Source organism: Arctopsyche grandis, chromosome 3, assembly GCF_051622035.1.
Source record: "Arctopsyche grandis isolate Sample6627 chromosome 3, ASM5162203v2, whole genome shotgun sequence".
NCBI classification, from domain to species: Eukaryota; Metazoa; Arthropoda; class Insecta; order Trichoptera; family Hydropsychidae; genus Arctopsyche; species Arctopsyche grandis.
In genome coordinates, this window is record NC_135357.1 from 1,859,666 (window position 1) to 1,874,549 (window position 14,884).

The window sequence follows — 14,884 nt, forward strand, 5'->3', positions numbered from 1 at the left end:
AACAACATATTTATGACTGAAACATATTTGTCAGAATTAATTTACATACATAGTTGCGCGTTGCAACTTATATGAATAGATTTAGGATCGGATCGGATCGGGCGCTTTTGGAATACTAACAGCTGAATTGGCAACGTATCATTTACATACTTCATAAGATATTTAGTATTTGACAAACATGACAATGGATTGATAACTTGTTATCATTTAGTAAGAAAAATAACGAATACCGTTAAAACGCACGGCAGAAGTGAAAATTTTGAGTAGAAAATGAAACACGACTAGACGGGGGTACGTTTGGAAAGGAAAGCACACACTATTCGTTACCAAATCCGTAACGGAATTGAACAGAACAAAGAAGTTAACACGGCGATAAATCAATTTATTCATCAATCCAGTCCTAGAAAAATACCCCGCAAAATCACACTGTCATAATGATTAATGACTACACATTATTATATAATACTGTAGCATGGGGACATTATGGGGATTATCTTCCGCCTAAAGTGCATTCGGGGGCTAACAATGGAGACCACCGAATTGGCCTAGCAGGACTACAAGTGGTCGGTAAAATTCCTAGAACCCTGAGAGCGTAAGACCGCGAAAGCGTGAGACTCACTACAAACGGATCGGGGAAGCTGTAGTGAGCGACCTTCACTTTTTAAGGAGGTACTTATCAGATCATTCTGGAACGAGTTTTGGCTGTGCGTGGGCCTCCCGAATCATCCTATAACTGTTGTGAAGCGAGTTTGGCCTTTCATTTGGATTCTCAACCCACCTCTACGCAACAACACAATTGTTGTGCCCGTTGATATTGTTGCGTAGGGGTGGGTGGAGGATCCAAGTAAAAGGCCAACAGTCGTTTCACAGCATTTATTGATGATTCAGGAGATACACGCAGTGTCACTGCTAAGTCCAGAATGACATGATATCGCCTACGTACCGCCTTATAAAGGGTAGATCTCTCAGGACGCCTAATCTGTTTACCTGTTGTATAGTCACGTATTCGGATATGTATTCCCACGGTATGAGAAGTGCAATCATTGTTTAGCTTTCATGCACTTAGCTTGTCGCTAATCCCTAAAACCACTTACACCGGTCTCACGGTCTCTCAGGACGTCTTATCTGTTTACCTACTGTATAGTCACGTATTCGGATATGTATTCCCACGGTATGAGAAGTGCAATCATTGTTTCATGCACTTAGCTTGTCGCTAATCCTTAAAACCCACTTATACCAGTCGCACGGTATGCATTTAGTTAATCCGTTAACAGATATCCGTTACAGATAATCTTTGAACGGTCACAGTCTCTGGGATTCTATTCGCTCAATCCGCGGCGTACGTTACAAAATTTTAACGGATGGGTTCGGAAAAAGAATTAATACATGTATTAAAATAAAGTTAGATGTATATGTATGTAATAAAAATAACAAAATACAAAGTCGGAATCAATGTCGAAACCGATGTCGCAACCGAAGTTGTAACCGGAACTGAAATAGGAATCCGGAACTGGAACTGAAATAAGAATCCGCAACCGGAACTGAAATAGGAATCGAGAACCGGAACTGAAATAAGTATCGGGAATCGGAACTGAAATAGGAATCGAAATCGGTACCAGAACCGAAACTGGAACCAAAATCGAAATTGAAATCGCAGTCAAAATAGATATAACTAAAATTTATTTTTTTGAAATCTCCATACTTGCACTCGCCCATACAAACATACATACATACATCCCGTCCGTTTTAATACATATTATTATTAAAGCCCGGAACTAAAGCGCGCCGTTCATTGTTCAAATGTTGTAAATGCATTGTAAAAGGTTTGCCGAACCTTTTTTACAAAGCATTTATAACAATTGAACAATAAGCGGCGCGCTTTGGGTCCATACTCTAATTATTATTATTAACAATAAATAATATGTGCGAATACATATGTATATGAAAAATAAAATAAACCATTTATATACTATTTAGAATTTATTTAAAAAACAAAATTTAACATAATTTTTGGTAATCGGATGGGACACGTGGACGGGGTGGGCGAATAGACTCGTCTATGTTTAAGTCATTCTTTATTGACAGAATCCTTCCATACGAACTGATTCTGAGGCATTTGGGCCGAACCTAATATATGTACATTTGTATTTACCTTCCAAGTCAACCATTGACTTTTACATAAATTATAAAAAAAAATAATTTCATTTGAAATGATTTATTCCAATTTCATAACAGATACATTATGCATGTTAAAAATGAATAATTCGTGCCAATTTCGGTTAGAGCTTTCTATCAAGGGTGACCACAGTGTTTCGTCGAGCTTTCAACACCCACAAGTTTAATTTTCGCACGATTTCAACGAAGCCAGTTACGTAAGTGGATCGTCATTGTACATAATAACCGAGAGAAATTCGTGTAATTTTTTTCCCGAAAATTTCTCGCTTTGGCACATCGCCAAGGAGCACGAGGTCGCCTGTCTCACACGTCAGCTGATCATCAGAGCACGGGATTCGAAGGTCTCGTGATTTCGATTTGTCAAGAAAACTTCAACCCCTAACAGCAACATAGTGGAGCGAAAAAGTAGCGATCGTGACGAAACACTTAAAGTTCATTCAACACGTTTATTTTTACACGAGAGGGAGAGTCGCAGATGCGGTCAGTGTCACTTGGTTTCTATAGCGGGAACCGAGATAGTAGGCACTGGTCCAAATCTTGAGGATTATGAATAACAGACACCAGTGCTCTGGTGTTGTTGTGCAGCGAAAAGGTTACATTCCCAAGAGCGAGTCTCGCAGTTAATTGGTACGTTCAAAGGAATTGCACGAAATTTTGTCATCGTTAGGAATTATCAATATGCATACGAATTAGGGCTCAGCGCGCCAGCGGAGACACAAGACGCGCACGGTGACACAATGTTGAGGGCGAAAACACAGCGATGAACGAGGCACATGGTTTTTTTAGATAGTATTAAACGTGTGAAAAAAATGTGGCGTGCCTTGCACAGATTCATGGCACGCCCAGCACGCACCGTCCCAAAATCACCCCCTGGAGTGTTTTCAGTATAAGTGTATCCTTATATTTATCCTTGCTTGACAGTGACTTATAACTAGAGGTAGGACCGTAAGCGTGCTTTTTCCAGGAATCAGGGCGTTTTCGGTTTATTTACAAAGCTAGAGTGCAAAAAAAGGTTCATCATAAAAATGAACAAAACACGGCGTACAATTAACATTGAACGGCACGCTTCTGATCACGCTATTGTCTCGACACGCTCAGAGCAATATCAACACAGACAGGTCAAAACACGACCGGATTTGTTCGGACGTAACAAAACCAAAAAGCGAATGTGGTACGTAGCTTTTTTTAGATAGTTTTAAACATATAGAAAAAATGAGACGTTCATGACACGCATGAATGGCACACGGTGGAACACGTCCTTTCAAAACGAAACTTTCGACCTATGTCGTTTAAATTGTATGGTAGTATTTATCCTTGCTTGACAGTGATCTATACCAAAACGACCCTTTGGACCATATTCGGTAAAATTGTATCCGAAAATTGTTACTGAAAATAGTCCAAATGGTCGTTTTGGTATAGATCACTGTCAAGCAGGATAAATACTACCATACAATTTAAACGAGATAGGTCGAAAGTGTCGTTTTGAAAGAACGTGTGCCATGAACGTTTAAAACTATCTAAAAAAAATACGTGCCACATTCACCGCTGTGTGATTTCGCCCTTAAGAGGGCTGTACACCCGAAACCTTAATTTTGTTACCGTTCCTTTCTTCGATATATATATTGAGTGTATATATATATTGAGTGAATGCGATAATATATATCAATATATATATATATATTGAGTGAATGCGACAGTTGCGCTTCGACCAGATAAAACGTATTTTAAATTGACAAAATCGAGGTTTCGTATTCTACTATTTTCTCATCCAAAACTGGACCAATTTTTAAAAAAATTTCATCATCGGTATGAGAAAGATACTTTCTGTGCATCTATCGGCGTATTTTTTTTTAAATCAACCGTTAAATAAGCACGCTGGACTCGTTTCGTGGGTGTAAAAAAGAGGCGATTTTATAGATGTTTGGCGGCTCCTAGCTCATATAAAAAATAATTAATCAAAAAAATAAAACGATAGATGCACCCCAATGGTGGATATCCATAGCATATTAAAAAACAATTTCTCTAGTGCCATAATTGACGAAGGGAGAAGTATAGTACGTTTGTATGGACAAGGGGCTGCTGTCCAGCCCTCTTAAGGTGCAAACACAAAGAGGTACGTGGCACGTGTTTTTTTACATAGTTTTGCACATGTAATAAAAAAACGCTAGCACGCCTGATCTATGCTACGTCACCCAGACCAAAAATCCTTGTATTGACAGTGATCGATAACGGTTATTCCCATATTTGAAGAATTATAGGGGACACTTGTCGGGAAAAAAATCCTGCGGTGTTAGACAAGCTTTTTCACCACAGGAGGCCGAGATCGTGCTCGTGCCCTATGATTTAATGTATTCTTAGACAAATTTCATCAACATTTAGAATGAGCCCATTTGGATCATTGATACTGTAAAACAAGGTCCTATTTAGTAGTCTCAAATATGTAGGTTGGTAGCCATTCAAACACCAAATACCGATTATATATTCGCTAAATGATTCAATTACTCCCCTATTAAAGTTGAGCATTCGTCTATTAGGGATTGAATGATTGATTGATTTATCGTCGGCATTTATGGTCGATAAAACCGCATACTTAATCTCCACGACTTGGCTCGACGCAGCTTCCTGGATTGGCAGACAATGTTTGTGACATGTCTACGAGGAGTTGCATTGTGTTGCATTGTTTATTTTCGGTGCAGATCGGACAGATGCATCCGATCTGTCACAAGATGATTCGTCATTAGAGGTCTGGGGTCAGCGCATAAATCATTCTGGCTCCTAATTGGACCGCGCGCATACATATGTACATACATATATTATAATATAAAATGGACACGTATAATATGTACACATCGTAGATCAGAAGTGCTTACGGTTAGTTTCGATTACTTGGTTAGTAAACTGGTTTCAATTTAATAATATTGATGTACTGTTCTTTCCCTCTTTTCTTTCTATCCGCTTTAGGGGTTTTCAAAAAACCGCCCGAAAGAAAAAGCCGATTGTCGTTTTTTTTACAAATAAAAAGCCGGTTGATCGGCTTTGACTGGTTTCAGAAAATTCAATTTTTTTTTAAGTTTTAAATTTTCATATAGAAAAAAAATTGTAAATATATTATACTAGTGGTTTTACCCGGTTTCGCTCGGTATTTGTAACATAAACCACTTAAACGTGACTAATATAATAGTAAACATTTTATTAAATTTATGTGTATGGTTTTATTTTATATAAATTTAATTGAATATTCATTTGTTTTTTTATTAAATTGACTGTTACGAATAAACAAACATACATACATATATACTTTGTTTGTTCGGGTAAAAAATTATATGGATATGAAATTATATGTATACCAGAAATCAGCGCCTGCGCCCCCTAGGGCTTCGCGCCCGCCCCGAATGCAGCTTCGCCCTTTGTCCCCGGGGACTACGAATCCTTTGAATCGAAAAAAATCGAATTATTTGTTCGATGACGTCACGGATTTACGACCCAACGAACGAAGGTTGCATACAAAGTCTCTTTCCAAATTATATATTAGATTATTACAAACATTACAAATAATAAAATTTGTACTATATATCACAGCCGTAAAATGGCAAATCTTGAAACCGCACAGATAATTAAATGATTTAAATGAGATACAAATTATGGAAAGCCCAATTTGCCGAAATTCTGAAAGGCCTTGTATAGGTTATTGATACTACATACTTTTATTAATATTTTATTGGTTTATGAACTGGTCTTCGTCCGTTACAAAATCTCAAAGCCACCACTAAGTGCTGTACCTTTTTTTTGTTGTTCAAAGAAATATACGCCTATTCCCTAGAAAGTTTGGATGTACACATTTTTTTATCTTGCATAGAATTTTGAAATTCATAATTGTTGGTTTTGAGGAAAAAACAGCATTAATTAAAGAAAACCTTAAAAAGCCGGTTGCTCGAGCAAAACAGCCGGTTTTTTGAAAATTTGTCAAAAAGCCGATTTATCGGTTTCGGTTTAAGCCGGCTTGGAAGCCCCATATCCGCTTTAAAGACGACGAAAAATATTGAAAACTGGTGCCAATTTTCAAAAGACTGGATGAAATATGGGCAGTACAAGTGTTTATCATAATTGAGATACAACTTGACTTGGCATTAAACTTGTAACACATCAGCTACATACATTACGTTGTCATTCGCAAGTGTTGCTAGAGCATTGCTCTTTTACGTATTTTATTTATTTATTATTTAACATATTAGCCACGGTGACATTACAGAGTACTCTAACGTGTCACTGTGGCCAGACATACATATAAGCATAATACAGATATAGGCATATAAAACATTCGTGCTCAACAACATTCATATTGCATAAAATCAACAATGAGTGTTGTTCAACAATGAATCAACTAGTTCAGCATAAGTTAAATTAAGTCAATTTCTTTAACCCTTTGAATGCTGACCAACGCCGATCGGCGTTGTGCCAACGAGCCCATGAGCCTGAAATACGTCGATCGGCGTTGTTTTTTGAGTATGTAAAATATAAACAAGAATACTACCCGCTAAACCGTTTCAGGTAGCATTGAAAAAAAATGCATTGAACATGGGTCGTGTAATCCGTGTCATTCATTTTTCAACCTTTATAAAGACTAGTTTACACCGGAATTTCTGAATTTATAACCATAGCGGAATTTCCCGACGGAAATCCCTAGCTGCTGAGTATTTTATATTGTGGCTTGGAATTTAGATTGCGAGCATTATTGCTGTCGGTTCCCTCATCACTGAGGATCGTGACTATGATGTGCGGTCAACCAGCTGCCTCCATTCAGTTCTAAATTCGGCCAGGCGAAGACTTGCTACCGTGGAAGCGCCCGTCGCTGCAGATACTTGGTCAGTCCAGCGTGCGGGGGATCTGCCTCTGGCTCTTCTGCCTTCGACGCTACCAACCACAACCAACCGCTCCAGGCTCTCCTCACCTCTTCGTGCAATGTGGCCGAAGAACTGCAATATACGTTTCAGGCATATTGTTGACAATCTATCCTTGATTTTCAATTCTTCAAGAATAGACACATTCGTGCGTTTGTCGGTCCAAGGCACGCGCAGTAGCCGTCTCCAGGACCACATCTCGAAGGCATCGATTCTCCGTCTATCCGCCGCCTTCATGGTCCACGTCTCGACACCATAAAGGCAGACAGAAAAAACGAGACTCTTCACGAGACGGATTTTGACAGCAGTTGTAATGGCTCTATTCTTCCAAATCTTCGTTAGTTGTGACATTGCCGATTTTGCTAATGTAATCCGGCGCCGTATTTCCAATTTGCTGCCGCCGTTGTTAGATATGAGTGACCCCAGATAGACAAAATTATCAACCACATCTATACCGTTTAAAGCTGATTTGTTGTTTTGCAGCTGTTGGTGACGGTCAATTATCATAATTTTTGTTTTGGGGCGGTTTATCTGGAGGCCAAGCACATTACTCTCTGTCTCAACACGACGGATCAGTTCGGCCATTTCTTCATGATTATTAGCTATGAGCGTTGTGTCATCCGCATACCGAAGATTGGATAGTTTTTTTCCACCAATGGACACTCCACCCTTCCAACCATCCAGTGCTCTACGCATTATATACTCTCCATATATATTAAATAGGTCTGGAGATAATATACACCCTTGCCTTACTCCACGTTGTACTCGAAAATTTGTCGAGTTTAGCGAATTGATTCGAACTACTGCATTGTTATCATTATACAAGTTATGTATTATCTTTACAAGATGCATGGGGACTCCCATGTCCAGTAGAACTTTCCACAGATAGTCCCAGTTCACAAAGTCAAAAGCTTTTTTATAGTCTATAAAACAAAGAACGGCTGGAGTTTGAAACTCCCGACATTTTTCAATGAGTTGACGTATATTCAGTATTTGTTCCCTCGTCCCTTTGCCTTTTACAAACCCTGCTTGTTCGTTCGGTATTTGCCATCCAAGGTAACTGCTCAAACGATCTTTAATTATATACAGCAATACTTTACTAGAGTGCGATATTAAGGCTAAGGTCCTGTAATTCTCGCATTTTTTTGTAGATCCTTTCTTGTGTAAGGGAATGAATATTGAATTGACCCAATCTTTCGGCCATACTCCGTTTACCCAGATCTTGTTGCACATATTACATAGCGCCTTTATCGCAGTTTCACCAAGCTCTTTCAGAAGTTCAGCTTGTATACCATCGCTGCCAGGAGACTTTTTACATTTCAGTTTCTTTATGGCATTTACAACTTCAGATGTCAAGATGTCAGGCTCCCTGACATCATCAATTAGGGAAACAATTGAGGTCGACGAACTACCACTGTACAATTCCGAACAGTATTCTTTCCATCGGTTGAGTATCACATCAATATCTGTAAGCGTGTTTCCAAATTGATCATCTATTGTCCAAGTTTTGGGTGAAAATTTTTGAGTGACGATTTTTACTTTGTGAAAAATATCCCTTGCCTGATTCTTTAATGCGTGTTTTTCTATCTCCTCACATATGTCATTTATATATTTAGCTTTATCCCGCCTACAACTCCTTTGAATATCTTTATTTATTTATTTATTTATTTATTTATTTTAAACAGACCATTGTGGCATAACAGGAATTCCTAAAGCGCCACAATGGTCAAAAAATATAACACAAAAAAGAAAAAAAACAAAATAACAATTAACATAAACATAAATACATCCATACATACATAAAAAATAGCATTTATAATAACAGATAAAGTAAAAATATCAAATAAAATATAGCATAAGGAATGCCTTGCACCTACAGCCAGTTTCAATAAATATGTAAGAAACAACTACAAATACAAAACATCCCTGTAAGGCCCAAATGGAAGAGAGTTAATCAAAATTTCACTCATAAATCACAATCAATCATGAAAACAATGATGAGCGCAGACTACCAGATAAATGGGTTAGAGTAATTTCCGACAATTTACGCTCACTAAGGTGGAAAATATCACATTCAGTCTCGGCAGCAACGATTTCATTAAGAAGTCGGATAGCTCTTGGAATAGGAGCCATTCGAAAAAGGACTGTGCGGGCAGGAGGTACAGCCAGCAAATGATGATGTCTACCACGCACATAGTGAATAGGGACATAAAGCCCCAACTGCTCCAGCAACAACGGGCATGACGTATTACCACGTAAGAGCAGGAGAACGAAACGAATATTGTAATATTCGTACCTTTATGTAATATTGCATACCTTTCAAGATATTCTGTCGATGTTATGCCAGTTTGTTTAAGTCTTTTACGTTCTTTTATCTTAACCCAAGTTGAATCAGAGATAAAAGACTTACGATGTTCATTTTGCGGTGTTTGATGTTTTCTGGCATACCGAATTATGAGATCTTTAAAAATTTTCCAAGACTCTTCTACATCTACATTAGGATTTATTTGGAATTCTGCATCTTTTTCTCTGATTACATTGCCAAAATTAATTACATCATCATTGGTGAGTTTAATTGCTTTATTTTGATGTCTTTTAATCATTTTCAATTTCAGTCGAAATTTAGCAACAAGTAAGTTATGGTCCGATCCGCAATCTGCACCTGGATATGTTTTGACGTTATGTATCGATGATTTCCATCTAGAATTTATTAATACATAATCGATTTGGTTGCGGTGACGATCCCCAGGAGATATCCAAGTGTACAATCGCCTAGGATGATGTTGAAACCAAGTATTCATAATGGACATTTTATTTTCAATGCAGAAACTTATAAGTTTCTCTCCTCTCTCATTTTGAATACCCAATCCATATTTACCTACTATGTTATCAATGTTGCTATTATTACCGACTTTGGCATTAAAATCACCAAGAATGATGGTCATTTCTTTGTTTGAGATATTTGACAATGTATCGAGTAGTGAAGCATAGAACGCATTTATTTTAATATCTTCGGCATCTGCAGTAGGAGCATATATTTGAAGGATGTTTAGTTTATACGGATGCGTGTTGAGTTTTAAGTGTATAAGTCTGTCACTTATGGGGTTGTAGCCAATTAGTGCACTGGTTATTTATGGTACTAATTTCATTTTAACAACAATGAAGAAGATGGAACTACTAGTTTTGGAAAAATACATTCATTAATAGGCTTGTTTTGTTTATTTTATATTGTTGCAAGATAAATTTATAGAGTCTAAACACACAATTATTAACTCCAAATCTTCGGCGGTAGTTATCTAGGGTAGTATCAAAGGGTTAAAGAAGAAGGATAGAAGCAGCGTAAAAAGAAAGAAGACCAAAATACGTATTTAGAGTAGGAGAAGGGAAATAAGGAATATAATGAGGAGGAGAAAAGAGAGGATTAAGATAGAAAATATAAAAAAGGGTGGAGGGAAGAATGGGAGCATACGCATGTGAGAGAAAGTGAAGGAGAAAAAGGAAGTCAAGGAAGAGGATGAGAAAGATGAGAAAAAAGGAAAAGAAGGATAAAGGAGGAGGATGTATGTATGTAAAAGAATAAACTTAATTGCAGGGAATGCAGGAGTAGAATAGTACTAAAAGGAAAACGAAGAGGGACCATTGGTAAGAGTGTTCCTTGAAAGCAAACTTTTTAAGTACATATTACAATTGAAATAGTACCTATTATATGTATATACGAGTATGTAAACACATAGATATATACGTACATACATGCTTAATGTATTCACAAGCTTAATGTCAACATCATCTATAGAACAAGGTCACAAGACATGGTTCAAAACGTCGCATCATGTTTTATTCCAAGAATTCCTTGATGCTTTTTAATCCCAATAATAATCCAATTCGGTTACTTTGTAGCACACAATGTGGATAAGCGTTCCTCAATATTGCCATTTATTTAATGATTACAAACATTTCTACTGTCCGTCGCTAAATAAACATGTACAATTTCATTCTGCCAATTTTTTTACAGAACTGTCTAACATATGTCAGATAAAATCAACAATTCAGACAAGAAGATTCCGATTTCAATAGCATCGAATGCATTTGAAATAAGCATTACCAGAACACGTTAGGAATAAAACTAGGAACTATCAGCTACATAATAAACAACAGCAACAAATTCATAATGGTTTAAATTAAATATGGCAACTACTTGCAAAAACACAAAATATTAGTATCTAACTATTATAATATGTATGTTTTTAAATCCAATGGAGAGGACCAAATCGACTGACACACTTCAGAATGCACTTTGAATCATTAAACATTATGTATAATAAAACATGGTGAGAAATAATCAACCTAATACAAGGTCACTTTTGGAAGAAACTATAAGTAATGGGTGAAAAATGCAGTAACCCAGAAGTTTTTGCTCGGTTTTAAAAGTAACATTTTGACCTCCCCCAATTATCATCATAGTCATAGCCTTTCACCATCGACTGCCAGAAGAAACTCTCTCCAATCCACTTCTATTCTACATCGCCCATCTAGAGCAAACCTCATTACACGTTTTCTTTAATTCAACTCCTCTTCTTCTTGTGGCTTCCTTGCTTATTCTTGGCTGTCATTCAAAATGTTTGTATTCATACTATTTGACTGAATTCAGGCGTTAGTTAAAAGTAATCTAAACTTCTATCATCATTAAAAGGATTCACAATGAAAAACAATTCAAAATTTGAAGCAATTATGTATGTATATATCAGTAATGCTTAAAGTATTACAGCACTTTTAAGTGTAAGAAATATTTATAGAACACAATCACATTGTGCATAGACAATTCTACGTATGATAAATCGGCTCAATAAGTTGTAAGACAAATTGTACCTCATTTCATTTAGATTTCGAAAATGTATACAAATGCTGACCTATCTTATGAACATCAACTTAATTTATATTTTAAATCGTACTTGGAAAAGATTGAAAATGAAAAATATGTTTGACATTTTGAAATAACGACCAGTGGATCTTAGTTTTTTAAGGGATAATATTTTTGCCACGGCTGTAAAATAAATTATATGACAAATGTCAAAACGAAATTTAATGTCAAATTAATATCTCTAAATTAGCTCGAACTTCAATCGGGTTGCCAGTAACAAAAATAAAATTTGACGTTTCAGTGAAATCATAACCAGTTACATTTTCACTGGTTAATCGTAATATCTTAGCAGCCAACACTTATTTATTTAAGGGTTAGCTTAGGGCCCTATTCATGTAAGATTAGGTTGTTAGGATAGGTATTTATTTTATCAAATTTTATTTCTGTTACTGGCAACTCATTTGACGTTTGATTTGCCGGTCAAAAACCGAATCTGTCATGCGAGTGATTTTAGAGAAAAGCATTCTTTTCATTTGCCGGGCCGATAAATGGTACCCTTTAATGCCGAAATGCACAAACTGCAAAACACATTTTTTGACATATTTTATATCACACCTGTTCGTGTGTGGACACATTCTAAATCGCCATAATAAGTTGTGCAACTATTTTGAAAATGCGAATAAAAAGGCATTCTGAAACAAATCAGTCGACTCAATATGGCTCATGATGTTAGTAAATAACTACCGTATGTACATGCTTTATTGGAAACCAAGTTGATTCTACTAGTGCAGGACACGATGCAGGAAAACTTACACTAACTTTAATGAAATCAGTTTGATTGTTCATATCGATCGGTGGTGTGATCGGTGGAGCCGAATTGCAGCATCCGCAGCAAGCCATCTTGGAACGTTGAGGTTAATCCAAAGGAACCAAAACTTCAAAATACGAACTACGAACTGCCCCTTTCCGAAACGTAGCACTTCACCTCACGTATCCATATTCACCGGTCTACGTGTCCACGTGCACATTCGAAACCCAAAAGTCCCAAAACCGAAATTACGTAACGCGCTTCGCCACAATCCGGGTCCTAACTTTCGACTAGAAGGCTTCGTGGGCTACAGAGGGGTTCGAAAGTTGACTTGTTGATATTTCGCGGTGAAATTCGTGCGGAAACTGTTCGATCGGATGTAAAAGGAAGTGTCGCGCGACGAACGTCCCGATCTGTACTGGGGATTGGTTGGATGGGATATTTGGTTGCGAGCCCGAAAAAGTTGGCTCAAAGCGGGACGTTTAGATCAGAGATGCCACAACTGCTGGTTCCGAGCAAAACTGCTACGTATCTGGACGTCTGAAGGTTGGGAATGTAACGAGGGTGAAAAAATTTGCCGGAAGTCTTGGATACCAAATGTATTCGTGGCCAAAGCGATGAGTAAGTTATAAATGTAAACACGCAGTGGATTCCATTCAACTAAATATAATCGAATAGATGCATACCTATGTATATATCCAAGGTATTGCCAGCATCACCGAACTAGGGAATGAACCCATGACCACTCAGTTGAAAGCATTACACGCTACCCACTGAGATATGTTGCTGATATATATATATATATATACATATATGATAAGAGGGTATGTTTATTTTACGGACTGGAAAAGGAACGACTAAACAAGTCTTTTTCTATAGATCATTCGAATTCTCGGAATCGTAAAAATGAACATATAGAATATAATCTAAATATGATAATGTACGCACGTTTGATTTTTTTGCCGACAGATATTCAACATCAAAAACTACTTTTAAACGCCAAAATATATATTTTTTTTTCATTAATAGCTATAGACATACGTAAAATGTAAATGCTATTGCATTCACCCCTCACTCGACCCGCGATGGCCAGTTACATTTCGTTTCAGTTTCCCATTGCGTTTTGGTCAAGAGATACAACATTGATCGTGCGTATTAGTCGATCGTAGAATTTAAAGTTCGATCCCATGAGCTGACCTCGATTGAAAATAATTTTTGTGAGTAGATCTGTAGTGCTGCTGGTCAGACTTGGATATTTGTGATTCTAGGTCGATCGTTTCCTATCAGAGTTTGCCATTTTTTCTGATTTCATTGTTGAAACGGTTCCCGATTAAAATTGGCTAAAAATCCTTCCTACCTACTATGTCACCGCTATTTATTTGAGTATGATTAATGTACAATTCATTGATGTCTCCTTAATTTGCGAGTTTTCAGTGTCTCGTAATTCAGCGACTTGTATAATAAAAATGCTGTATTGTTTGTAATTGGCCAGGAAGGCGCATTGGGTTAAATAATATAAATAAATAAAAGAAGGAAAAGGGTTATTGTTAAAGAAATGCTATCGATATTTACATATATAGAAATGCTCGACTCGCGATGACCAATCACATTTCGTTTCAGTTTCGCATTAAGTTTAGGTCAAGAGATACAACATTGTTCGTGCGTATAGCGGTTGGTAGAATTTGACATTTACTTTTTGTTAGTTTTGACTTCGTGTTTCGTATTTTGAAATATTTACGTTAATAAAATTTTAATATAAAATACCTAAGTTGTTGATATTATTAATTTATTTGTGGAATACGTGTACACTTTATATTAATGGAAGTTTATATTTTTTTAGTTTATATTTTAGACGATAAAAGCAAAGCAACAGCATGGACTAGTGGTTAGCATGTCTTACTATGGTCAGCGTGGTTGAGTTCCAATTTTACTGATTTTCATTGAAACGATTCCTGCAAAATTGGCTTTCCCTCCCCATTTCTCTGGCGAAATCTTGAGTTATTGTGTTATATCTCAGGTTTCGCCGGGTTTCTCTCCATATATGTCTCTGTGGATGTTTATTGTGTATAAATTCGTATTTTTACATGAAAATGTTATTGATCGCGATACGATGCTTACAATGTCTGACCATAGATGTCATGTATG

The 14,884-nt window shown here is 36.9% G+C and overlaps 1 protein-coding gene across 2 annotated transcripts in view; it reads right to left on the reverse strand.

Annotated features, from left to right (window-relative positions):
• Positions 1-14,884, reverse strand: part of LOC143910010 (long-chain-fatty-acid--CoA ligase 6) — an 81,331-nt gene that overhangs the window by 23,537 nt on the left and 42,910 nt on the right. Inside the window, exon 1 of one of the 2 annotated variants that reach the window (XM_077428339.1) lies at positions 12,751-13,159. The exons of the other annotated variant lie outside the window; for it this stretch is intronic. Coding sequence (XP_077284465.1) covers positions 12,751-12,831 — 81 coding nt within the window. The 5' untranslated portion in view covers positions 12,832-13,159. Of the gene's footprint in view, positions 1-12,750; positions 13,160-14,884 lie in introns of those variants that run through there. 2 annotated transcript variants of the gene reach the window in all.